The sequence below is a fragment of the Cygnus atratus genome, chromosome 25, assembly GCF_013377495.2.
Source record: "Cygnus atratus isolate AKBS03 ecotype Queensland, Australia chromosome 25, CAtr_DNAZoo_HiC_assembly, whole genome shotgun sequence".
In the NCBI taxonomy this organism is placed as follows: Eukaryota; Metazoa; Chordata; class Aves; order Anseriformes; family Anatidae; genus Cygnus; species Cygnus atratus.
This window is the reverse complement of record NC_066386.1, coordinates 1777314-1799143: the sequence shown is the minus strand read 5'-3', so window position 1 is coordinate 1799143 and position 21830 is coordinate 1777314. Positions and strand designations below refer to the sequence as shown.

Genomic DNA, 21830 nt, shown 5'->3' with positions numbered 1-21830 from the left:
AACACAGCCCCATGCCTCCCGCGCAGCTTGCTTGTATCGTTTAGCCCCCGTATAAAGCCCCCCAACGACAGGCACCAAATGCTTAGAAGTGCCCCAACACGATGGAGGAAGCCAAGGCACAGGCTTGCTCGTGTGGGTGGTGAAGCCACGAGCCTTGCACCGCTTGTTTGGAGGAGAGGAAGGTTTTTTTGGGGGGGTCAGGCCCAGGGAGAGGAGAGTAGGGTACACCTGGGGCCCCCTCCCGACTCCTCACGGCCGCCTTCCCCCTGGGCTTTGTCACGGCTGTTGGTGAGATGAGTGCTAAGGGAGCAGGATCAGCATAAACAAAAAAATAAATTAAAAAATAAAAATAATAAAAATGTTTGGACTTCTTCATTTTGCTGCTGGTGGTTTGTTTCTTTTTTCTTTTTTCTTTTTCTTTTTCTTTTTAAGTTAGACAGTTCTGTGGCAATGCTGGGGAGGATGTAGCTGCTAACAGCCCTTGCCACGTATTTTTATTTATTTATTTTTAATCTTTCTCTTTCTCTTTCGCCTTCCCGGCTCTGCAGCCTCTCGCAAAGGAAACGCAACAGCGAGCGGCCGGGGCGGGGGCTCCGCTGCACCCGGAGGGGACGGGAGAGCCCGGCCAGCCCCGGATACCCCTGAATACCCCCGAATACCCCCGGCCCCCCCCCGGCCCCGGTCCCGCCTCCCGGGCCGCCTCCTCCCCGCGGCTGCGCGGCCCCGGCTCGGCCCTGGCGGTGCGGAGCGGGGCGAGATGGTGAGCGCGGGGCCGGGGGGGGTGCGGAGCGGGGTCCCCAGGGGGCCGGGGAGCTGGGAGAGCAGGGCTGGGGACACGCAGCCCCCGGGGTGTCACTGACCGGGGGGGTGGGGGGGCTCTCTGCCTGCAGGTGCCTGAGCTGGAGAAGCCCACGGTCCGCATCCTGCGGCCGGAGCGTGTGCTGGGGATAATCCGGTCCATCAAGGAGCAGGGGAGCAGCAAGCTGCAGGTACTGGTCCCCAGCATCGCGGCTGCTGGCAGCAGGCGATGCATCTCCGGCGTGCTCGGTGCTTGCTTTCATCTCCCCCCTCCCCAGTTCTGCAGCCCACCCCCCCACCCACCCCCAAGCCCGTCTGCTCCCAGCACCCACATGCACACAGCACCAGCTGCGCGGTTTGCTGGTGCGGAGGGAGAAGCCCCAGACAAGCTGGGGGAGCACGCTGTGTTTGCAGGCTGCCCCTGGCCGGGCCCTTTGCCTCCCTGTTATGCAAGCTATAAATATTAACCAATCCCCAAACCTTCCCCCCCCCCCCCACCCACGGCAGTCAGTCGGGAGGATTAGGCCTTTTGGTGCTGATAAGAGTGCCTGGGGTGCGGGAGGGGTGCTGCGTGGCTCAGCTGGGGGGGGGACATCTGCTTCGAGCTGGCAGGGACACTCAAGTTCCCATCCACGAGCTTCTCCCGTGCTCTGCTGCAGCTCTGTGCTCTCACGTGCCGACGCCGGATTTGCATCCTTGCAGCCGGCAGCATCCTTGGCCAGGTACTGCAAGGGCAGAATGAGCTGGGTCACCTACAGCTTTTGGTCTTCTCTTACCCTCCAGGTCATCTCTGACTTCGACATGACGCTGAGCAGGTTCGGGTGCAACGGCAGGCGCTGCCCCACGTCGCACAGTGAGTTGAAGCCTTGCTGTCGGCTTTTCCTGCCCCTAATTCTGGGGGGTTTCTGTGTCTGTATCTGCAGCAGGTGCTGCTGTCACAGCCCTCACCTCCAGGCAGCCCAAAAACCATCTCCTGGTCTTTGTGCTCCAGCTTTGCAGACGAGACTCCCAGATGCTCCTTTTCCTTCTCATACTTGCATCCTAAAACTTTGAGCCTTTCTGTTTCTGGGCTACAAAAATGGAATTTTATCTTTGCAGATATCCTCGACAACAGTCGTGTTATTAGTGAGGATGGCAAGAAGAAGGTAGGTGCTGTTTTGCGGGGCTCTTCATCCCTATGGCCCATCATTTTGGGGTTATATTGGCCAATGGTAACAGAGGGGAAAGTAAAAAAGGGCAATTTAATTTGCATACTCAGCTGTGGGCTTTTTTGGTCTGATAAGAGCAGGAAGTGTGTCTGTGTACTCCTCTGTACCTGGAGTATTTGGGCCAAGAGGAGACGCAGCCAAGCTAGCGGCGGATTAACTCTTCCTTAGAGATCCCCAAATTTGCTCTGAGTGAAGTGGTTTGGGCTGTTTTTGTTGTGTGTTGTGTTGCTTTGGGGGAATTTAGAAGTGCTGCGTTTGCTGATTACGGTCTCTTTAGACTCAGTGTTCGCTCTGTGTTCTCACTTGCGTACAACGTTCCAGTTAAAGGATCTGCTGCACTATTACTACCCCATAGAAATCGATCCCAACCGGACCCTGGAAGAGAAACGTCCCCTGATGGTGGAGTGGTGAGTGCTTGCCCGTGGTCTGCTGGTTCCCTTGGGGAGCACTGGCGGAAACAGGAGAAAAAGGAAACTCCTGAGCCGAGGCCAGGCACGGAGGAACGTGCTGAGCCCTACAAATGGTTCCCTTTGTTTGTAGGGTCCCCTTTAGAATTTTTTTGGTGCGTGGCACACACTCACCTGATTCTGCCTGTCACACCCAGCTGGCAAATAATTTGAGTCACTGGATGAAAAGCAAAAGCTACAAGACCTTGGAGAGAGGGGGAGGGCTTTCCTTGTAGTCCTTGCCTTCAGGCACGGGAGTGGTGATGCTGGATCCCTGGCACGGGTCTGATTTCCCTGCACGCTGGTGCCTGATGTTGGTGCTGGCAGTTCCCTGGGTCTCACAGCATGTCCTTGGGCATCGCAAAGTGCAAGGGACGTGAGGGCAGAGGATGCAGATGAGCAAGACCCACGTTTGTTGTTTCAGAGCAGAAAGCCATAGATGAATAGGTGATTTTCACCTCCTCCTGGCACCTTCTTGTCCCTGAGGACTACAGTGTGCAAGACTTGAACTTCCTGTAGGCTTGGCAGCGATACCAGGAAGTTTCTAGCTATTAGTTTTCTGACTGCCTCGAGTCTGGCTGCCCAGGAAACTCACCTTGCTGCCTTTCCCTAGGTGGACCAGGGCCCACGACCTGCTGTCGCAGCAGAAGATCCAGAAGGGTGACATCGCCCAGATAGTCAGGGAATCGGACGTGATGCTGAGGTATGGGCTGGGGGGTCGGTGTGCTGCCTGGGGCCCTTCATCCCCTGCAAGTAGTCCTCCCAAGGCCACGTCGCTGCTCGTGTTTTCAGAGAAGAATCCGGGGGATGCTGAACTGATTTCTGACGGCTCACTTCACCTGCTCGCTGCCGCTTTGATCTGCACGCCTCCTCCGAAGCGCAGCAGATGCAAATCTCCCTTCCTTCCTAGGGTTTAGCTTTGTGACAGTGAGCCAGAAGCCAGCACCACCAGCTGCAGCCTGAGCTTTGCTCCCCGAGGCTGCGGGCTGCCCGGTTCCTGGACTGGCTCCTTCCTGCCCAGAGCCTCTTCCATCTCCTTTCATCTTGGCAAGGAGCACCCAGAGGAAGCTCCCTGAGCCTGGGCGGACAGCAGGCAGCTCCCCTCTTCCAGAAGAGATTTTCTCCCCACTCACTGGAACCGCTGAGCCTTATCCAGGCCCTTGACTCAGCATCAGGTTGCACCCAGAGCATTAAAACGTTGCACTAAAAGTTTTTGCTGAAGCCAGCCGTGGCGGTGATGTTGCTGAAAGTGGCGCAGGGGAACCCTGCTTTGAATGAGCTGCCGGTCTCGGAGGGGACGTGGCACCATGTGTCCGGGTTTCTGTGGGCCAAAGCTCCTTTTGTGCATGGAAATCATGTCCTGGCAGACTGTGAGGCTGCTGCACGCTTGTCTGATAGTCCCCGCAACCAGTCCAACCTGCCACGCATCTCTAACGGGTGATTTCGGAGCGAGCTGGTGGCACGTGCCTGAGCTTGCTGTGCTGGGTGGCCCCAGGTGAGGGGCTGGGTGCTGCTCTCAGGGGGCTCTGGGTGCTCTCAGGAGGTGCTGAGTGAATGGCTCGCGTGCTGCACCTTGCTCCGTACCTCCCTGCAAGGTTGTTTTGTCGATGTGGGGTCTTCTGGCTCTGCTGCACACCCTTGGCGTGCACAGCGGGCACCACAAGGCCCCAGAGCATTGTGTTTTTTGCAGAGCAGGCACAGGCTTTTCTTTTTGGGGAGTCCCAGGCAGAAACGTGAGCCTTGGAGCTGAGAGCGTTCGCAGCCCATGATGCGCAGAGCATTGCTGGGAGGGAGTAACGTAATACCCTGTCATGGACACTTCTCTTCTAGGGATGGATTCAATGAATTGTTTGATCAGCTGTACAAGTACAACGTCCCCATATTCATCTTCTCTGCTGGCATCGGCGATGTCCTCGAAGAGATTATCCGGCAGGCCAACGTCTTCTACTCCAACGTCAACGTGGTGTCCAACTACATGGACTTCGATGACAGCGTGAGTTCGTGCAGCGAGCCTGCAGGGGGGAGGTTTGTGAGGCTGGAATGGAGGGCTGTGATATATTGAACAGAAATGCTGCTAGGTTAAAAGCTGCCCATTAACATTATGAAGTGTTGGATCCCTCTAGGTAGGACTGGCCCTTTTCTGGGCCATGGGAACACCGTAAGGGCTTTGGGATGCCTTGCTACCTGCTGCCACCACAGATAGCACAGGAGCAGCTGAGCATCAGTGCTCAGGATCTTGTAGGTTCCTCATCTTCCAAACTTACTTTTGGAGGCTGAAGGTGAACTCTGTGTCTGTTGGGTATGCTCCGGGCTGGATACTGGTCCAGCGCTGCACGCTCAGTGCATGGTCAGCATGGAGTTAACTGACCGCAGAGGTCTCCCCTGATCTGAAAGCCAGATGTCCTTTAAAGCAGCTTGGAAGGCCTTTGTTGATGTGCGAAAGCCTGAAAAGTCCCAGTTCGCATTAGAAAATGACCTGCTGTGCACAATGAAGCCCTCTGTTCCCACGGGTGGTGTGCTGGGGCAGGCAGCCTCAGGGGGAGCCTGGGACAGCGGAACAGCCCTGCCTCCTTCCAGGGCCATGCTCTGCCCTGGGACTCCTCTGATTTTGGCTTTCTGTGGCCCCTGAATGGCACCAGGGCAGTACAGAGCCCAGTTCAAGATCTCCAGGATCCTTCGGGTTCTCACCATATGGAATGGGCTCGTCCTGCAAAATGGGGCCCTTGGGGACTCCCTCCCTGTGTTTTGTGCATCCTTGGGCACGTCTCAGAGATGAGAGCTGTCATTCTGTGAGCATCCCCACCTTATCCCCCTCCCAGAAGGGGGACCGCAGCTGCAGCACGGCGAAGGGATTGCTTTGGGATCAGCGTGTCTGTCCTGTTTGCACAGGGAGTCCTCAAGTGCTTCAAGGGACCTCTCATCCACACCTACAACAAGAACAACAGTGTCCTGCAGGGAACGGAGTATTTCCAGCAGCTGAGCGGTAGGACGAGCATCATCCTGCTGGGGGACTCCATGGGGGATCTGACGATGGCAGACGGGGTTCCCAGCGTGGAGAACATCCTCAAGATCGGCTTTCTCAATGACAAGGTGGGTGTGAGAAGCAGCCCTCTTGCTGCCAGAGCGTGAGGGATGCTGGATTTGTGTCGGCTCCTATGGAGCGTGCAAGGGAGCTGTGGAGCTCCTGGTGCACTTTGGGCATTTTTTGGGGTGGTTTTTGACCCCTCTTTTCTGTAGCACCAAGAAATGCAAGGGCTGCGGGTGCAGCATCTTCATTCTCAGCTGTTCACAGTCTTCTTTCTCTGTGGTCCTCTCCTCTTCTCCCTTCCCTGGTGGCTGCACTGCAGGTGGAAGAGCAGAGGGGGAAGTACCTGGATGCCTACGACATCGTTCTGGAGAGCGACGAGACGCTGGATGTGGTCAACGGGATCCTCCGCTACATCCTTCTGGAGACATGAGCTGGGAAGCCAGCGTCCCAGCCCCGGCCAGGGGAACAAACAGGCATCCTTCCACTGGCAAAGCCGGGCTGGGTTTTCTGGTACCTGCCTGAATCCATCCTGGTGCCTGGGGCAGTCTCCCTGCCCCGGCTGTTGTGTGTCGTGTCCATCCCGAACCTCACCGGCTGTCCTCCTGGAACTGGAGGGCTGAGATGCGGGAAGCAAGGAGCCTGCTCCTTGTGCCCCGTCTGTGCCTCGGCTCTGCTGCTTCCCTCTCAGAGTTTGTCCCAGCTCTGGGGGCCACACAAACCATTCGTGTTCTGGGGAGAGACATCCTGCGCTTAGCTTCAACGGCTGAGGGCAGAAACGGAGGTGGTTTGCTGTTGGTTGAGGACAGACCCGTTTTAGATTGAAGCTGTTTGGTTTTAACTGCGTTCCCGTCTAAGAAAACAAATTTCTCTCCTGATGTCCTGTTTTCTGTGGCTTTGAGGTGCCCAGGCTGAGCTCCGGGCACCTCTGGGCATTGCCAAGCAATGCTCCTGCTGCTGAAAATCCACAGGTCCCTGTGCGTCTCAGCCTCTGCTCCCTCCTCTCCTGTGTGGGTGCAGGACCCATTGCCCACCAGGGCTTTGGGGTGGGAAGGGAGAAGGGAAGGGAGAAGAGAAGGGAAGGGAAGGGTCTGCAGCCTCTGGGGAGGTGGATGCTGGGGACCACATGTGCTGGAGAAGGGATGGCGTCTCCCAGGGCAGGTCTGCTAGCTGTAGGGGGAGCAGATCCATTGGGTTTCCCATTAGCCACAGCACTGAGTGGAAGCGTGTTACAGCTTTTGCTGTAAAAAAAAAAAAAAAACTTTTCCAGTCATTCCTGCTGTTCCCTGGAGCTCGTCTGGCATTGCCTTGGAAAACAAGAAGTGAGTTTGTCTGATGAGCATCGGGCTGGCAGGGTTTGGGCAAGCGCTGCAGTGTGGCTGGGGCTGGGAGTGGTGTGTTTGGAGCCCGTGGGTGGGATCAGGAAGGAGCAGCCAGCTGCGGTGTGTAGGGTTTTGAGGAGCATTTTAGGTAACGGTGACTCCATCTGAAACTGCAGGGCTCGTTCCGGGCTCTTGGAGCAGGAGTAGAAAGAAGCCCTCTTATTTTTGTGGAACCTCTGATGATGTTAATGAAGAGGAAAACTCTGACAGCCCTGACTGCAAGCGGCAAATTGCGACCCTGGTGTGGGAAACTGCTTTCATCCCACCCTGGTGCCTGCTGTGCCGACGGCAGGGACCTGCACCTTGTGGTGTGAGCTGCGGTAAGGCTGCCTGGGGAATATTAGGATCCAGCCCCGGTCCGCAGCCTGTCCCCTGCAGCATGTAAGTGGTGGCACCTTTTGGCTTGTGAGCTCCGGGTCCAGTCCTCGGCTCGCTCACTGCCCTCCGTGTCTTGGGCTGAGAACATCTACCTTGTGAACAGCGCAGGCTTCCTTCGCTTAGATGAAATAAAAGACCCAGGTGAGTTCTCCTTGCAGCATTGCCCGGCCAAACGTGAATGTTTCATTGCAAAGTAACCTGACACAGAGGGAAGCTTTCTGGAAACCAGTTGAAATTGTTTATTTGGTGCCACATAGAAGTCATCGTTAGAGGGGCTCACTCTGACCCTTTGCACAGTTCTGTTCTCGCATTTTTTAATCTCTCTCTGCAAGGTCACGCTGTGCAAAAGCTCTCGGAGACAACGGGAAGGTGATGGGGACGTGCTGGGACAGACCTGAGAACGCCGTTGAATTAGCTGCATTTAGGCATCAAAATCAAATCGGGCTGATTTTTCTCGATCCCTGCTGGCTGTGGCCGCGGGGTGGGGAGGATGAGGAGGATGAGGACCAGCCTGCTGCTCCCTGAGGGCCGGGGCAGGAGAGGCTTCCCTGTTCTCCAGGCTGGCAGCGGTTCATCTGCTCCCAGCTGTCCCAAGGGGCCCAGCCACCGAAGCAGGGGATGCCCGTGAGGCGTCGGGGTTTTATCCTGGGAACCTGAGCCACCTCCAGCCCATGTCCCAGGGGAAGCAGAGGCTGGGCCAGCAGCAGGGACCAGCAGGGAAGGCCCCTCTTTATTTCTCTTCTCCTTTAAAGATTTTTGTGTGTGTGTATTTAACAAAAACAAACAAAACCCACAAAAAACCCAACCCTAAACTACAACAATACTGCCGAGGAGATGGAGGGGAAGCTCCCCCCTTCCCTGCGCAGGCCCAGAGGCATCGCAGGAGGTGCAGTCGCTGGCCAAGGACAAGGGAGCGGAGCTCAGGGACAGCCTGGGGAGGGGGTGCCACTGCCCCGACCCCCCCGCGGGGCACCAAGAGCAGAGGGGTCGAAGCAAGGCTTGGGGCAGAGCTGGCAGCAGAGGGGACATGGGGCAAGGCCTGAGGGAGTGGCCCTGGCGTGGCTTGGTCCAGCCCGAGGGCAGGAGATGTTTGCTGGAGCTGCATGGGGGGCGGACACGGGGCAGGGTGGGGAAATGCAGGCACTGCCCCCCCCTGGGGGGCACCAAGATGCCCAAGATCGTGGGTGCTTCCCACCTTCTGGTCTGGGCGCGTTACCTGGGGGCTGGTGAGTTTTCCTGTCCGTGAGGAACACATCAAAAACCCCTCAAATAATGGGGGGAACATTGTTTTTTTTTTCCCCTTGCAAACGATGCAAGGGGCAGGGGCAGGTTCCCAGCTGGCTTCCTGGGGAGCCCGGCCGTGGCATGGCAAAGGGCAGTCCTGTCCCCGGGGGGAGCGGGGGCTGCACCTCACAGCTCCTCATGGATCTTCTCCTGGTCCTCGTCCGACTTCAGCTTCAGCTCCTCAGCCGTGATCTTCCCGTCCTGGTTGCGGTCCTGGTTCTTGAACATGTCAGCGATGACTTTCTCGGGGTCGGAGCTGGGCATGAGGCGCCCCTTCCCTTCTGCCACTTGGGTCAGGATGAAGGTGGAGAACTGCAGGGGGGAGAAGGGACGGGATGCTGCTCTGCTCCGGGCAGCAGCAGGGACAAGAGAAGGGGCTGCCCTCGCTGCCCTAGCCCTGCTGCACCCCATTTCCAGCAGCGATGCTCCAGGCCTGGGCATTTTTCCTGCCCAGCCCTTTGTGCTCCCTGGTGCTTGGGATCAGCAGCATCCTTTGGGTGCTGCCCCCAGCAGTGGGCTTCCCGTGCCCCCCATGTCCTCCCGCACCCCACAAGCCCACATGAGGTTTGGGCACCTCATCGGCAGGGATCTGCCCGTCCTTGTTGAGGTCCATCTGCTCGTAGAGGTTCTCCGGCGGGTCCCCGTGCCAGATGAAGAGGTAGCCTTCGGGAACCCCCTCCTCCATGGAGATCAGCTCCACCTCGAAGCGGAGCACGGCGCTGCCTGGCACCCCCCGGGCTGGAAAACAAGCGAGGGCTCTCGCACCTGATGGGCAGCTCAGAAAACCTCCGGCCCCCGATGGGTGAAAGCCTTCCAGCCTCCAGCAAGGAAAACGGAGGTGAGGGAGACCCAGAGGGTTTCAGAAACCCTTGTTTTGCTTTGCTGACGTGGCTGTGGTGCCGTTCCCCTACCTCCGCTCTCCCCGTGGCCCAGGTGCGGGGGGATGATGAGCACCCGCCTCTCCCCGGCGCACATGTCGAGGAGGCCGCTGTTGAGACCCTCGATCACCTTGTTGGCCCCCAGAGTCACCTCCTGGGGGCTCCCGTAGTCGTGGCTGCAGGGGGCACAGAGAAGAACCAAGCGGCTGAGAAACCCCCTTGGACCCAGCGGGGGGGGTCCTGCCGCGCACCGAAATCCTGCACCTTCCCTCCCGTGCCCCAAAACCCTGCGCCCCCCACCCTGCTGCCCCGTGGCCGCGCAGCCGACGTCCCGGTGCACGCACGAGGAGAAGAGCTTGGTGCCGTCCAGCAGGGAGCAGTTGTAGTGGTAGCGGACGAAGTCCCTGTTGCGGGTGGTGACGTTGCAGCCCTCGGGCCGGTACACGGTCTCAATCTCCACCGGGTCAGCCGGGTTGTGGAAGTCGATGACGTGGACGTCGAAGATGAGCACGGCTGAGCCGGGGATTTTGTCCCCTGGAAGAGGAGCAGCGAGATCTCAGCTGGGTGAGCACGGAGCTGGGAAAACCTTCCCTGCTTTCCTTCCGCCGGGCTGGTGCAACCCAGCGATGCTGCGGGTCCGCGCCGCGCGCCCCTCACCTGCTCCGTTCTCGCCGTAGGCCAGGTGTGGGGGGATGACCACCCGCCTCCTCTCCCCCATGCAGACCCCTTGCAGGCCCTGGTCCATGCCGGGGATGATGTAGCCCTTCCCGATGTAGGTGTTGTAGGTGTGATTGCGGGAGTAGCTGCAGGGACAGAAGCCCACGGCGCTGTCAGGTGAGAGAACCGGCCCGAGCACCCAGCACATGGCCCTGCTCCCACCAAACCTCGCTCCATTTGGTAATGACTTTTTTTTTTTTTATTAAATCCTTTTCCATATTCATTACCACCCTCTCCTCCCAGCTTCGCCGGGATTTTCCAGCTTCTCCTTGCTGCTGGATGTGGGGTGGGAAGGGACCAAGCGTGCACGGGGGCATCACCCTGCTTCCTCGCCCCGTACCTGGAGTCGAAGAGCGTCCCGTCCATCAGCGTGCCGTTGTAGTGGTAGCGCACAAAGTCCCCGGTCACGGCCCTGCGCTTGCAGGACTCCGGCACCTCCAGGTGCTCCAGGAAGACGCCGTCCTTGGGGTTGTGGAAGTCCACCAGCAGCACGCTGAACACCAGCGAGGCTTGCGGTGGGATCACGGTCCCTGGGGAGGGGGCACGGGTCAGCCTGGATGGGGGTCCCGCTCCCCGAGCAGGCTCAATGGGGTGATGCCTGGCTTACCATAGCCCTTCTCCCCGTAGGCCAGGAACGGGGGGACGATGATGCTTCTCTTCTCCCCGGCACACATGCCCAGCAGCCCCTGGTCCATGCCCTTGATCAGCCAGCCGGTGCCCACGTAGGTGTCGTAGGTGCTGTCCTTGCTGTAGCTGGTGAGGGGGAATGAGGAGAACGGCTTTGGGGCCACGCCAGCCCCCACAGCCTGAAAGGGGGGCTCCCAAGTCCTGCCCCAGGCCAGCATCCCCCGGTCCCCACCATTCCCCGTGTCCCCAGTGCCGGCATCCCGTACCTGGAGTCGAAGGGGGTGCCATCGAGCAGCGTGCCGTTGTAGTGGTACCGCACGAAGTCCGAGTTCTCCACCGTGCGGTTGCAGTGCTCGGGTTTGGACAGGGTGGTGATCTGCAGCTTGTCATTCTTGTTCCAGATGTCCAGCATGACCACGTCGAAATACAAGGTGGCGTCTGGGGGGATCAGCCCCGCTAAAGGGGCGGCAGCGAGGGCGGAGAGAGAATTAGGGGAGAGCAAGGCAAGGGTGGCAGCCCTGCAGCACACAAACACAGAGCTCTGAAGCACATGTGGCATCTTCCCTCCCACCTCCACTGAGCAGGACAAGGGAGGACCTTTGTCCCCTAATGCCTGTTGTCCCTGAGCTCCTGCAGGGTGCTGGTGGATGGGGACCCAACCTGCCTGGTGCAGCTCTGAGCTCAAACCCTTCCAGTGGCCTCCACGGAGACATTTTTGCATGGAGGAAGGCAATTGCTGGGCTTTTGGGGGTGCCCTAAATGCTGCTGTGGGGTTTTCTTTGCAGGGAAACCAGGTGTTAGCCCCGTGCCCACCCTGGAAAGCAGCACGGTGCATGCACAGAGACCATCCTTCCCTGCAAAGCCCTGCCCAGGCACCACTCATGCTCACTTTTTAGTGTCCCAGCAACGGCTCCATCCTTCCCCAGCGCCTGCCAGGTGGGTGCCAATTCTCCATCCCCCCCCCACAATGCGAGCTTTGCAGGTTTGCCCCCTCCTTCCCCCCGCAGCCCCTTACCCACGCCGATGCTGCCGTAGCCCAGGTGGGGGGGCACAATGAGGTGACGCCGCTCGTTCACGCACATGCCCTGCAGCCCCCGGTCCATGCCGGTGATCAGCCGCCCGACACCCACCACGCCGGCCACCGTGGCCCCTCGGTCGTAGCTGGGGGCGAAGGGACAGACCCGTCAGCACCGTGTGCTGAAGGGCAGACTGTAACCCACAGGGCTGAGCAGCTCCCTCCGCCTCGCCCTGAGCACCCACACTGAATTCGTAGCTTTGCAAATATGCTTTTTTTAGCCAAAAACGTGCCCAAATCTCCTACCCCACGGCAACGATGATGGCGGGCTGTGCGGTGCCCCTGCTAACCCTGGGCTCTCTCCCAGGTCTGCAATTCACGGTAACGAAGCATCCCCCAGCCCTGCCTCAGGGCACCAGGCTCAAGCTTCCCCCACGTCTCTCTGGGATCGGGGCCCCCCCCAACCCCATCCAGGTCCCCAGCTGCAGACAGAGCCCAGGCCCCGACCCCGCAGCAAGCACAGAGCTCCCAGGGATCAATCCTGCCCTGCCCGCGGTGCAGCTGCCTCCCTCGACACCCACTGGGGCTCTGGCCTGCACCCTCGGAGGTGGGGGAGTGCAGGATCAGGCCCTGCGGGTGCAGAGGAGGCAGGAAATGACTTTATTTGGGGCTGAACACGTAAATATCCTCGCAAATTTCGCACGGCAATCTGGCCTGGAGGTCTGCGAGCTGCCAGGCTTGCTGTTGCTTCCCTGTAATTTTGCGTGTGCCACGTTTGCAGTGAGGAGGAAAGAAGTCCCAGGCCTCGTTTTTAAACTGCAAATTTGTTTTTATTTTTTAAATCTTAAAACACAGGCTCCGGGAAGCAGCTGGGGGCCCGTTCAGATGAAGGGAAACCCTTCATCCCGTTTCATGTGCAGTGAATGCTTCTCCTGGAAGCACACTGCAGTCCTTAGGACAAAGAATTATTTTAGCAGCAAAATTCCCCAGGCTCCCATCGCGTTTGGGGCTTGCAGCAGCAGGAGTGGCAGCGCGTGGCTGATTTACTTTCTCTCCCATTCACGCTTGCAAGAAAATCGAGACACGCTGAGCCAGGAGCAGAATCCCTCTGCTTTTCAGGGGTCTGAAAAATGCCCAGCTGGAAAGTTTTTGTTCCTGAGCTGGGCTGGGGCTGAGCTCCAGCACAGCCCCCTTTGGTCCTGTGCTTTCGCCCTGTGCCTGATCCTACCCCTCCTCGCCTTGGTGCAGATCAGGAACTGCACCATCATAAACCCTGGTTTATAACCAGTGGGAGCAGAGCAGGATCGGTGCACAGGCCGAGGAAATCTACGACCAGCAAGAACCGAAGCCTGTTAGGTAACGAAGGGATTTCGCCGCTGCCACGTCTCAAAGTGCTTCAGGTATTTTCTCTGCCTGTGCAGTACATGCAAGCACACGCCTGGAGTGCAAAGCATCTCAGTTAGGGCCTGATCCTGCCCTTGCCTGAGATGGGCTTGCACCCGGGGGCTGCAGGCTCAGAAATGAGGCTGGGCTGGGGGCTGCAGCCCCGGCTGGGCTGTGCTGTCCTGGGCAGCTCCCTTGGGGCCACCCAGGTCTCAGCCCCACCACAGGCACCCCCAAAATCCCCCCCCTTGGGGTCAAAGCTGTGGGGCATCAAGCAATGCAGGTATGGGGCTGACGGAAACAAGCATCCCCTGGCCCTTGGGGCTGTAGTGGGGTGACACGCAGCTGGGCTGGGGGCAGCATGCAGGATTCCCCACTGCGTGGGGCGGCCAGGGAGCCCCGTCTGGGGCCACATGCAGCTGGTAAAGAACCAAGGGCAATACCTGGAGTCAAACTTTTTGCCATCTTTAAAGGTCCCATTGTAGTGGTAGCGAATGAAATCCCCCATCTGGACTTCCCGCAGGCAGATTTTGGGGATATAGTATCTGTCTATCACCACGTCTTCCAGGGGGCCGGGGTCGCCCAGCCCCAGGACCCCCAGGAGGCTCAGGAGGAGGACGAGGCTGCCCAAGGCCATGGCGCTGGGAGGCTGCGGCCGGTGGAAAGGCTCAGCGGAGGGGAAGGCGCAGAGGTGGGGCCTCCCCGGCCCCTCTCCCGCGCCGATGCGAGCTCAGCCCGGCCCAGCTGCATTTCTGTACACGTGTAACGGGGCCCAGCCGTGCTGCCCTCCACCAGCCTCCCCACTGCACCGCCGGGGCAATTCCCCGAGCCAGCGGCAGTGGGGCAGGCAGAAAAAGTCACAGCAGCAAAGCTCCACGTCAGGACTCCCCCCCCCCCCCCATCTTTTTTTTTTTTTTTTTTTTTTTCCCCCCCCTAGGCAGTTCTTTCTGCAAAGGAAAAAGCTGAAGAGACCTATTTGGAAGCAAGTTTGTGCAGCTGGAGGTCCCATCCCAGCAGCCGCTCCGGGTCCTAGTGCTGCCTGCGCTCCTCCCAGCACCCACGTCTCAGGATGCTGCTTCTCAGTCCCTAGCACTTAGGAATAGTAAATACAAGGAATTAACGGTTTTAATAACACCTACTGCTCTTCAGTCTGCTGCTGACAGATCTTTTACTGAATGGCAATGATTAAAAATGTGAAACTGTCCCTGTAGCAGACTTTCACAGAGAGGAGTGGCATCGAGTGCTCATACACGTGTTGCCCCACATCCCTGCTGTCCCCCCAGACTGCTGGCAAAAGTCGGGCGCTGTGGTAAGGGCCCTCTGCAAGCCCCAGGTAGGAAATATGACAGGCTCTGGATCTGAACCAAATCCCAGCCTCTCGGAGGCACGGTGGTGCTGCTGCTGAGAGCAGAGGCTCAAAGAGAGCAGCATCAGCTGCCCAGAGCCCAGACCTAGGGTGCTCTGTGAGTCCCTGAGGGTCCGTGCTTGGGCCAAGCCACCTTGGCATGGCTTGGGGGGACTCGGGGCTCTCCCCATGGCACAGCAGGGTCAGGGTCTGACTCTGGGGTGAGTGAGCACTTACTCAGGGGGCTAGCATCCCAGCAGGCTGGCATCCCAGCCGGCGTGCTGGCGAGCTGCTCGTTTGCAGGGAGGTGCTGGGCACTGCTAACGGCCTCTGCTCCACAGCCAAGAATCTCAGCAGCTCCCTGGCTCCTGCCCTGTGCTGCCGCAGCTCTCAGAGCCACTGTCCAGCGGCAGCGACGCTCTGGGCTTGGGCTGGGGCCAGCGTGGCCGTGCCGAGGCCTGGCACGGCTCAGCCCTGGGGTCTGGCACAGTGCAGGGCGAGCAGCCGCCAGCTCGCCGCTAGCCAGCAGCGAAACTAGAACCGGGCACGGCGTGGCTGGGGGGGGGGGGGGGCAAAGCTGCGCAAAAACAGCCCCGAGCGCACCCCGGAGCCTTCCCAGGAGCTGCAGCCCCCAGCTCACCCCGGCACCCCCCGCTCCGAGCGCATCCCCGGGGAGGCGCAGCAGAGGGCGCACCCCCCCTCCCCAGCACCTCCCCGACCCCTCGCTCCTCCTTGCGCGCAGCGCGCAGCCCCCCGCGGGCCTTGCGCCAGCCGCGCAGAGCCGCACTAAGACCCTGCGCGCCCGCCAGGGGCGCACCGCCCCTTCCTTCCCTTCCCCTTTCCCCTTCCCCGCCCGCCCGCCCCTTGCGCGGGGCGCTGCGCGGCGCTGCGCGGGCATTGCGCGGCGGCTGCGGGGATGGGCGGCGCGGCGCTGGCGCTGCTGCTGCTGCTGCTGCTGGCGGCGGTGGCGGAGGAGCCTTGCGCGGCGCAGTACGAGGAGTACAGCGTGCGCGGCTTTCCCGCAGCCGCGCTGGAGCCCCTGCAGCGCGCTTACGCCCGGGCGCTGGCGCAATACGCGGGCGCGCACTGGGCGGAGAGCGCCCGGGAGCTGGAGGCCAGCCTGCGCCTCCACCGCCTGCTGCGCGACAGCGAAGCGCACTGCCACCGCCGCTGCGCGGCTGAGGGGGGCCCCGCCGAGGACCCCCCCGCCGAGGGGGACCCCGCGGAGTGGGAGTGGGAGCGGGAGCTGCAGCTCTTCGGGAGGCTGCTGCGCCGCGCGGGGTGCCTGCGCGCCTGCAAGCGCGGCCTCCCCGTCTTCCAGCTGCGCTACCCCCCCGCGCAGACGCTGCGCGATTTTCAGCGCCGCCTGCCCTACCAGTACCTGCACTACGCGCTCTTCAAGGTGAGGCGGCGCGGCGTCCCGCGGGGGGCGCAAATGCCGCTCAACGGGGCGCGCAGGGGGCGTGTGGGGAGCCGGGGGCTGCCCTGATTTGGGGGGGGAGTGGGCGTCCTGCAGCTCTCTGGTCTTGCCCTCACCTCCTTCCCCCCCCCCCCCCCCCCATCCTGCACAGCCCCCTCCTCTGCCTCTCATCCTGCAGCTCTGTCCCACACCCCAGCCCTGCACTGCCCCCAGTTTGCGCCCCTCATCCTGTGCCTCCCCATGGACACCCCCATCCTGCATCGCCCCATCCCGCATCTCCACTCTGCACCTCCCCCTAAATCCCACTCCCGTCCATCCTGCATCCCGCTGTGCTCCCCATCCTGCAGCCCCCACCCCGTACCCCCTGCCTGGCATCCCCCCTCCCTGGGCTCCTCCATCCTGCCCCTGCGCCGTGGCACGTCAGCGGCATCTGGGACGCATCAGGCAGGATGTGAGGGGGTGTGCCTGCAACTGGGGGCCCTTGTGGCTGCCCCCCCTCCACAGCCTTGCATGGCCCTGGTCCCCTCCTCTCACAGCCCCTTCTGGGGGTTTCTTGGGGGCTCCCCATGTCCCCCATCCTGCTGTGGGTACGAGCATCCCCCAGCACAGCTCTTCGTGGGTGCCCCTGGCCCACATGGAGAGGTTTTCCTGGGAGATACGGAATTTCTCCAGGTCAGCAGTGCCTACATTCTGCCTCTGGCATTGCTGCTGTACCCTGATGTCCCCAGGGCCCCCCAGCGGGGCAGAGCATTGCCTGGGGAGGGGGACAGAGGAGCTGCCCCAGCTGGTGGAGCGTGGCCCGAGCTGGCAGATCCAGCAGTGCTGTGACCGCTGCAGGACACGTGTCGGGATGCTCCACTGGGGAGAGGCGCTTGCCCAGGCTCACGGTGCACACGTGGAGGGGTTGGTTTGAGGTGTCCTCCCTTGCCAGAGCTGTGCTGGCAGGGGATGCTCTCCCTCCCCAGATGCCACGAGTGTGCTGGGCCCCCGCTACGCCACGGGCTGGGCTGGCTGCTGGTGCAGAGGCTGCTTTAGTCCTCGGTGCTGCTGCCCCCCTCACCTGGCAGTGACGAAGGGACAGCCTGGCCTAAATACTTAATGTGTTTTCCTCTCGGTTGCTCTGGCTAAAATCCATGTAATGGATGCTTTGTCCAACCCCCCCAATCTCAATTCCCCGAAATTGCAACCTGAGAGCTCAGAAAAGCAGCAGAAGAGTGGGGGCAGCTCTCTGGGCTGGCGGCAGTGCTGGAGAAGAGGGGACACGTGGGACAAACCCGAGCCACGTGGATCGCTGCCGATGGGACAGGGGGGTCCCCAAGGGGCAGAGCTGTCTCTGCTCCCACCATGGACACGGGGAGAGAGGTTGACACATCTCAATACAAGCGGTTGCATCAGCTGGATTTATCTGCCTTGTCTGTGCTCCTGCATCCTGTCCAGCCACTGCTGCCAGGGGACGATTGGGCTTGGGGCTGGCACCGTGGGCGCTGGGCTATCCCTTCCTGAGGAGCAGCCTTCTGCCCTGGGCCGCTTCTCTGTGCTGCCCTGGGGCTCTGGCTGGGCTGTGGTGCTGGGTGCTGAGCCCCCGCAGCTGCAGCATCGCCCCGGCTGCCCCCGCCAGCCCGTCCCCCATGCCCCCGCTATTCCTCTTCTCCCCAGTCCAACAAGATCGAGAAAGCGGTGTCCGCTGCTCACACCTTCCTGCAGAAGAACCCCAAGCACGAGATGACCTTGAAGTACCTGAACTATTACAGGACGATGGTGGATGTGGACGAGTACCTCGTCGACCTGGAGGCTCAGCCCTATGAGGTGAGGAGGGGACGGGGCTGGGGTGGGACAGGGACACCCCGTGGGGACGGGAGCTCGGTGCGTGCCTGGCTGGCAAAGCCCATCCTGCTGAACACAGAGGCATCAAGCCCAGCTGAACCCTGGCTTGCCAACCTTCCTGCCCCCAAAAAAGCATCTCTGTGGGGCCGGTGCCCAGGATGAAGCTGTGCCCAGGGGAGCAAGGCAGGTCTGGTGTCTGCACCACCCGGCGTGGGGCTGGGCACCGTGCTCAGCGCTCGGCGAGGAGATGAGCGGAGCCCTCTCGGTCCCCTGTAGCCGATTTTTGTGCGGTCGGTGAAGCTGTACAACAACGGGGATTTCCGGAGTAGCGCAGCTGACATGGAGCAGGCGCTGGCCGAGTACTACAAGGCGTACGAGGACTGCCTGGCCGGCTGCGAGGGTGCCTACGAGTTGCAGGAGTTCAAGGACTTCTACCCTGCCATCGCAGGTGGGTGGGTGGGCAGGTGGTGGGGCTGGGAGCAGGTTTGGGGCACAAAACCCCCCTCTGACACCTCTCCCCAGATCACTTTGTGAGCGTGCTGCAGTGCAAGGTGGACTGCGAGACCGAGCTGACCCCCAACGTGGGCGGCTACTTCGTGGAGAAGTTCGTGGCCACCATGTACCACTACCTGCAGTTCGCCTACTACAAGCGTGAGTGCCAGCCGGGAGCTGGGGGGGCTGCGCCCCTGGGGTGTGCTGGTGTCACCACCCCCCTCCCTGTGTCACCCTTCCCCATGTCATGCCGCTGCTGCTCCCCGCAGTGAACGACGTGCGGGACGCGGTGCGCAGCGTCTCCAGCTACATGCTCTTCGACCCGGACGACGCGGTGATGCAGCAGAACTTGGTCTACTACCGCTTCCACCGCGAGCGCTGGCACCTGCAGGAGGAGGACTTCGAGCCCCGGCCGGTGAGAGCCCCCCCGCCCCAGGCCCCCACCCTGTGGTTCGGGCATTTTGGGGGGCTGACGTGGCCCCCGCTCCCCCCCCATGCCCAGGAAGCTGTGCGCTACTACAACCGGACAGCCGCCCAGAAGAAGATGCTGGACTTCGCCAGGCAGTACCTGCAGGCTGACGACGAGGTAGGTGACGGCCCTGGCTTGGGGCACTTTTGGGTGCTTTTGGGTCCTTCGTTGGGGGTCTGACCCCAGAAGGGGCTGTAGTAGGTGCACATTTGGCCACGCTGCTTCCTCCTCCCCGTCCCGTGCTGCAGATGGAGGTGGATGATGGCGAGGAGCCGGACCCGCGGGACCTGCCCTCGGACGGCGAGTTTGAGGGTGAAGGCGACTACGAGGAAGGCTTCTTCGCAGAGTGGTGGCAGGAGCCCAAGACCAAGGGGGACAAAGCTGACGAAGGTTCCTGATGCCGGGGCTGGGGGGATCGTGCCTGAGGGCATGGGGTGGCTGCTGCATGCCCCCCGGTGCCACCGAGCCCTCCTTGTTTGCAGAGAGCCTCTGATGAACCAGGCGAAGGGGACCCCGGCCCTGACGGAGCTGGACGGTGGTGGCCCAGCGATGCCATCCTGGGGACGCCGGGCTTCAGGCTCCTGCCAGCTGCTGCACAGAAACTCAGGCTCACCGGGAAGGGCTGATCCTGCCCGGTGCCCACCACAGGGCTGCCTCTGCCTCCTGGACATCCACTGCCCCGAGTCCCAGCGGTGGAGTGGTGGCACCTCCGCACCACCGTGCCTGACAGGGTGCCCCCCTGAGCCACCCGTCCCCGATGTCCCCAGGAGCCCTGGTGCCAGCGGTCCCCCACAGCACTGGGGTTTGCCGTCCCCCTTGGCTCCTCCCCAGGAGCCGTGGATGGGTGCCGGGACCCAACCCTTGTGCTGTCACGAGGCGTTCAGTGGGTTTCCCTGCGCTGGGTGCGACGCATGTTGGTCCTGTGCATCCTCGGAGCTCATCCGGGGCTCCTGCCCTGGGGCTTCCAGCATCCCACCAGCAGCTCGCAGAGCCCTGGACCCCCTCAGAGCCCATGGCCCGGTGCTGCAGTGGGGGTCCTGGTGCTGCAGCAGGTGTCCCGGGGCTGCAGCAGGGATCCCGGTGCTGCAGCATCCCCGTGCCAGCGCGTGGCTGCAGCCTGGAGGGGCTGCATCGCCCGTGCTCCGCGTGTGCCTTGAACTCTCACCACGCCAGCCCTCCGTAGCCTTAAGCTCCATTAATTTAATACTTCCCGTCTTGCACAGTTGCTTTTTTTTTTTTTTTTAATTATTATTATTATTTTACTGGTGCTGAACTTTTAATAAAATCCAGACCGGTCTTTTGACAGCTGCCTCTGCCTTGGGGCTCCCTGGGGCTGGGGTGTGCCCGTGGTAGGAGAGGCCCCACAGCAGGCAGGGGTGCTGGGTGCCCCAGCAAAGCAGGGAAGACCCCAAAAAAGGGCAGGGGGATGCCTGGGGGGGCTGGGACCCCCTGAATTGTGCCAGGTGTGGCTGGAGGCACCGTGCATCACCCCAGTAGCACGTGCAGCATCTGATGGTCAGTTGGGGAGGGGGCTGCGTGCATCACCCCAATGCAGGTCCTTGGGGTTCATCGCCCTGCTGCTTGCCTGAGGCACGCGATGAGCACCCCCTGATGCTGGTCCTGAGCGGCAGGGCAGGATGGCCCCGTTCTGGGCTGCATCGCTGCTGACAAGCCCGTGCCCGCCCTGGGCACGGGGCGTCCAGGGGCAGGCAGCGTGCGGCCGCCTCGCTCCTCCCTGCTGAGCCGGGCGCGTTTCTGCTCCCCTTGGAAGTTGGCTGCGAGGACTGAAACCGAGAGGCTGAATCATAGCGTTGGCCCCGGGGGAGGGAAGGGAAGGGAAGGGAAAGGAGCGAAGGGGGCGGCGGGGAGGCTGCCAGCACCCCACCCTGCCACCGAGCTCCCCTTGCACCAGGGCGTCCCCGGCTCTGCCCACCCTGCACCGGGCTCGGGGGGGGGGGGGGGGGGGCAGCGCTGAGCCCCCAGAGCTGCGGGGAAGGCTTTGGGGGCGCAGGAGGCAGCGGGCGGGCAGAGCTAAGGGGAAGGCAGCGCAGGTGGTAGGAGCGGCTGCATGGCACCCATGCGCCGGGCAGGGCCCTGGTTGTCCCCCGGGAGGAGCAGGGTTTGTCATGGATGGGTCACGGCCACCCGGCGGGGTGCGGCCGCCGGGAAGCGCCCGGCTCAGCGCTGGCGTCGCGGCCCCGGGGGGGCAAAGGCTGCTTTATCTCCCCGGCACGCCGGGCGAGGGCGGCGCAGGGCCCGGGGGCCTCCACCCTGCTGCGACGCACGCCCGGGCAGGGCGTCCCCTCGCCAGCCCCGGGGACACGGCGCCTTGCACCCACTTCTCCGCCAGCAGCGGGTGAAACCCATTGCGGCCCCAAATCGGGGTCCCCGTGGTTCTTTCCTGCTCCAGCCTACAGCAGGAGCTGCCCTCAGGGGTGGGAAGGGGGGCACAGGATGGAAATGCGGGGCGCCCCAGGAGCCTCAGCCGGGTGCGGAGCCGCAGCACCGAGCAGGATGGCTCTGGGAGTGGGGTGTCGTGGCCTCCGTGTCCCATGGCATGCGGGGACGGCAGCGCTGGGCTGATGGGGACGTGTCGGGGTACAGCACCACACTGGGCTTCCCTGCGGTCCCTCACCTTGACCAAGAAGGAATTTGGTCAGGATTTTTGCCCCTTGTCCCAGCTGGGCTGTTCCATGCCACCGTGCCGTGCCATGCTGTGCCATGCCGCCCTCTGTGCCCCTCTCCTCCTCATGCCGGCAGCGCTCTCGCCGTGCTCTGGCTCCTCAAGATAAACCAGAGAAAACCAAAAAAAAAAAGAAAAACCAAAGAAAACCATATCCCGTTTTCTTGCAGGTTTTTTGTCCCTCGCCTCCATCCAGGAACCACGATTTCCCACCTCAGCCTGTACCCGCGGCCAGCTGCGGCTGAGGGTCGCCCGGGGGCTGGTAGCGGGGGGCGCAGGGTGCGTCCCCAAACCTCAACAGACCCCAAATCCCGAGGGGGGCTGCATCCTGGGGACCCCCCCAACCGTGGGCTGGGCCGTGCCCCGGTGCCGGCCGGGTGCTCGCCGGTGACTCGGCCGCTGCGTGGCGGAGCCTTTGCCCGGGGCCGGCGGCAGCGGGGCCCGGCTGGACCAGTT

At 61.6% G+C, this 21830-nt stretch overlaps 3 protein-coding genes across 4 annotated transcripts; 2 read left to right on the top strand and 1 right to left on the bottom strand.

Moving 5' to 3' along the window:
• Positions 1–600: 600 nt before the first annotated feature.
• Positions 601–6355, top strand: NT5C3B (5'-nucleotidase, cytosolic IIIB). The gene is made up of 9 exons (XM_035568482.2): positions 601–760; positions 891–989; positions 1582–1651; positions 1897–1943; positions 2328–2413; positions 3066–3155; positions 4283–4445; positions 5342–5542; positions 5800–6355. Exons 1-9 carry the CDS (start codon positions 758–760, stop codon positions 5908–5910), a joined length of 870 nt encoding a protein of 289 aa, XP_035424375.1. The 5' UTR covers positions 601–757; the 3' UTR covers positions 5911–6355.
• Positions 6356–7452: 1097 nt separating this feature from the next.
• FKBP10 (FKBP prolyl isomerase 10) lies at positions 7453–14008 on the bottom strand. Of its 2 annotated transcripts, XM_035568520.1 has the most exons (10): positions 13585–14008; positions 11759–11904; positions 11010–11199; positions 10724–10869; positions 10457–10646; positions 10057–10202; positions 9744–9933; positions 9433–9575; positions 9096–9259; positions 7453–8833 (listed from the first exon to the last, which is right to left on the bottom strand). In XM_035568520.1, exons 1-10 carry the CDS (start codon positions 13776–13778, stop codon positions 8648–8650), a joined length of 1695 nt encoding a protein of 564 aa, XP_035424413.1. In that variant the 5' UTR covers positions 13779–14008; the 3' UTR covers positions 7453–8647. The 2 variants fall into 2 exon arrangements, with proteins under 2 accessions (XP_035424413.1, XP_035424412.1); XM_035568519.2 differs by having other exon boundaries at positions 9433–9933; positions 13585–13852.
• Positions 14009–15347: 1339 nt separating this feature from the next.
• P3H4 (prolyl 3-hydroxylase family member 4 (inactive)) lies at positions 15348–19999 on the top strand. Its single transcript, XM_035568455.2, has 8 exons — positions 15348–15888; positions 17563–17712; positions 18007–18178; positions 18253–18381; positions 18492–18637; positions 18725–18808; positions 18940–19081; positions 19174–19999. Exons 1-8 carry the CDS (start codon positions 15403–15405, stop codon positions 19182–19184), a joined length of 1320 nt encoding a protein of 439 aa, XP_035424348.1. The 5' UTR covers positions 15348–15402; the 3' UTR covers positions 19185–19999.
• The last annotated feature ends 1831 nt before the right edge of the window (positions 20000–21830 follow it).

Excerpts from the sequence above, each read along its gene's own strand:
- NT5C3B (XM_035568482.2), top strand. Across the intron at positions 1,944-2,327 it reads GTGAGGATGGCAAGAAGAAG|TTAAAGGATCTGCTGCACTA; the intron begins GTAGGTGCTGTT and ends ACAACGTTCCAG. Across the intron at positions 4,446-5,341 it reads ACATGGACTTCGATGACAGC|GGAGTCCTCAAGTGCTTCAA; the intron begins GTGAGTTCGTGC and ends CTGTTTGCACAG.
- FKBP10 (XM_035568519.2), bottom strand. The coding sequence starts at position 13,778 with ATGGCCTTGGGCAGCCTCGTCCTCCTCCTGAGCCTCCTGGGGGTCCTG. Across the intron at positions 10,647-10,723 it reads CTACGGGGAGAAGGGCTATG|GGACCGTGATCCCACCGCAA; the intron begins GTAAGCCAGGCA and ends CCCCCTCCCCAG. Across the intron at positions 10,203-10,456 it reads GGGACGCTCTTCGACTCCAG|CTACTCCCGCAATCACACCT; the intron begins GTACGGGGCGAG and ends CTGTCCCTGCAG.
- P3H4 (XM_035568455.2), top strand. The coding sequence starts at position 15,403 with ATGGGCGGCGCGGCGCTGGCGCTGCTGCTGCTGCTGCTGCTGGCGGCG. Across the intron at positions 18,382-18,491 it reads GCAGTTCGCCTACTACAAGC|TGAACGACGTGCGGGACGCG; the intron begins GTGAGTGCCAGC and ends TGCTCCCCGCAG. Across the intron at positions 18,809-18,939 it reads ACCTGCAGGCTGACGACGAG|ATGGAGGTGGATGATGGCGA; the intron begins GTAGGTGACGGC and ends CCCGTGCTGCAG.